The 1,321-nt window shown below is 33.8% G+C and overlaps 1 protein-coding gene across 1 annotated transcript in view; it reads left to right on the top strand.

Annotated features, from left to right (window-relative positions):
• The window catches only part of LMTK2 (lemur tyrosine kinase 2), a gene marked incomplete at its 5' end in the record, with an annotated part of 25,389 nt that extends 24,799 nt beyond the window's left edge, over positions 1 to 590 (top strand). The window contains one exon of the mRNA XM_010173467.1: positions 96 to 590. Coding sequence (XP_010171769.1) covers positions 96 to 124 — 29 coding nt within the window. The remainder of the gene's footprint in view (positions 1 to 95) is intronic.
• Positions 591 to 1,321: the final 731 nt, after the last annotated feature.

Here is a 1,321-nt window from a genome sequence, read left to right on the forward strand (position 1 = left end):
TAGCAGAATGCCAAGTTCTAGGAATAGTCTTGCAAAGAACTGAGGACTGTGCTTGAGAATCTCACTGTATCTTATGACCTTTCCTCTACTAACAGGAAGCAGTGAGGATGGAGAAAAAGATTAAATTAATTAGAACTTCCTTGGACTACATACATAAAACACACAGACTTTGAAACTTCTTTATCTAAACTCTGGATCCTCCTAGAGTAACACAGGTAATCAAGAAGTACTAAGAAATGAAAGTAAACACTGAAAGCAATGTTAAATCAGGACATTAATTTGAATGTGTATTTAACTTTGTATTGTATTTTTAAATCAGTGCAATTTTGCTTTTCATTGAAAGATGATTCTGCCGCTGTTTTCAAGTACTTGAAGTATTTTTCAGATAACTTAAGAAACATGTAAAGCAATTACACTACAGTCTGGTTTATGTATGAGATTGTATAATATTCTTTTTATATTTTTCCATGTACTTCATTATCTATTTGAACATACACCTGTTGTAGAATTGTGTATAACTGTCCTGTGCAACAGGTGGGTTTGCTGAAACTGTATGAATGATAGTTGATCAGTAGTGAGCCATATTTATTCAAAAATAGATCACTACATATTACTTTGCTTATTACAATTGCACTATGGATTATTCTTCCTTTATTTCCTGATGATGTACAGAATCAAAATCTTAAATCTTTCAAGAAGAATAAGACAAGTTGAATTGGCCCAGTTGTCCAGTTTAATTTGTCCTTTTTGTAGCGTTTGCTATGCACGGTACTTGTAAAACATACCTAACTTCCGAGTGTTATGTTATACGTGCTGAAATCTTAATCTTCAGTACCATTTCTAAATGATAAAGATTATAGATTGATTGTTAGTGTTCATGTTTTATAGGAAACTGGAAAAGAATATATCATATAACTCTGGAATTTTAAATGAAAGAGATGATGTCTCTTAATTCCTGAATATGATCCTGACTGCTTAAACTGTAATAGCATCTGACTATATCATAATTAAGGGCCTTCCACTTTTTACTACAATTTCTGCCTTGGAGAGAGAAGAGGAAAAATTGGCTGTACAAAACTGTGGAATTTGACTCTTACAAAAAGACTAATTTCAGTAGACTGGATTTGGGCACACTTGGCCCTTCGGTTGTACATTCTGTGAATTTTGAAGCTCACTCTTCTGCTGACTGCAGATTGGGGCTGCCATTCAGGCCTGTGGTAAATCTACCTCTCAGTGATGTTATGACAATTAAGGATTAGATTACTGGGTAATGCCCAATTTTGCACCCTTCATAAGGACAGACTTATTTTAAGATGTCTGT

The sequence above is a fragment of the Antrostomus carolinensis genome, unplaced genomic scaffold (assembly GCF_000700745.2).
Source record: "Antrostomus carolinensis isolate BGI_N321 unplaced genomic scaffold, ASM70074v2 scaffold11288, whole genome shotgun sequence".
NCBI classification, from domain to species: domain Eukaryota; kingdom Metazoa; phylum Chordata; class Aves; order Caprimulgiformes; family Caprimulgidae; genus Antrostomus; species Antrostomus carolinensis.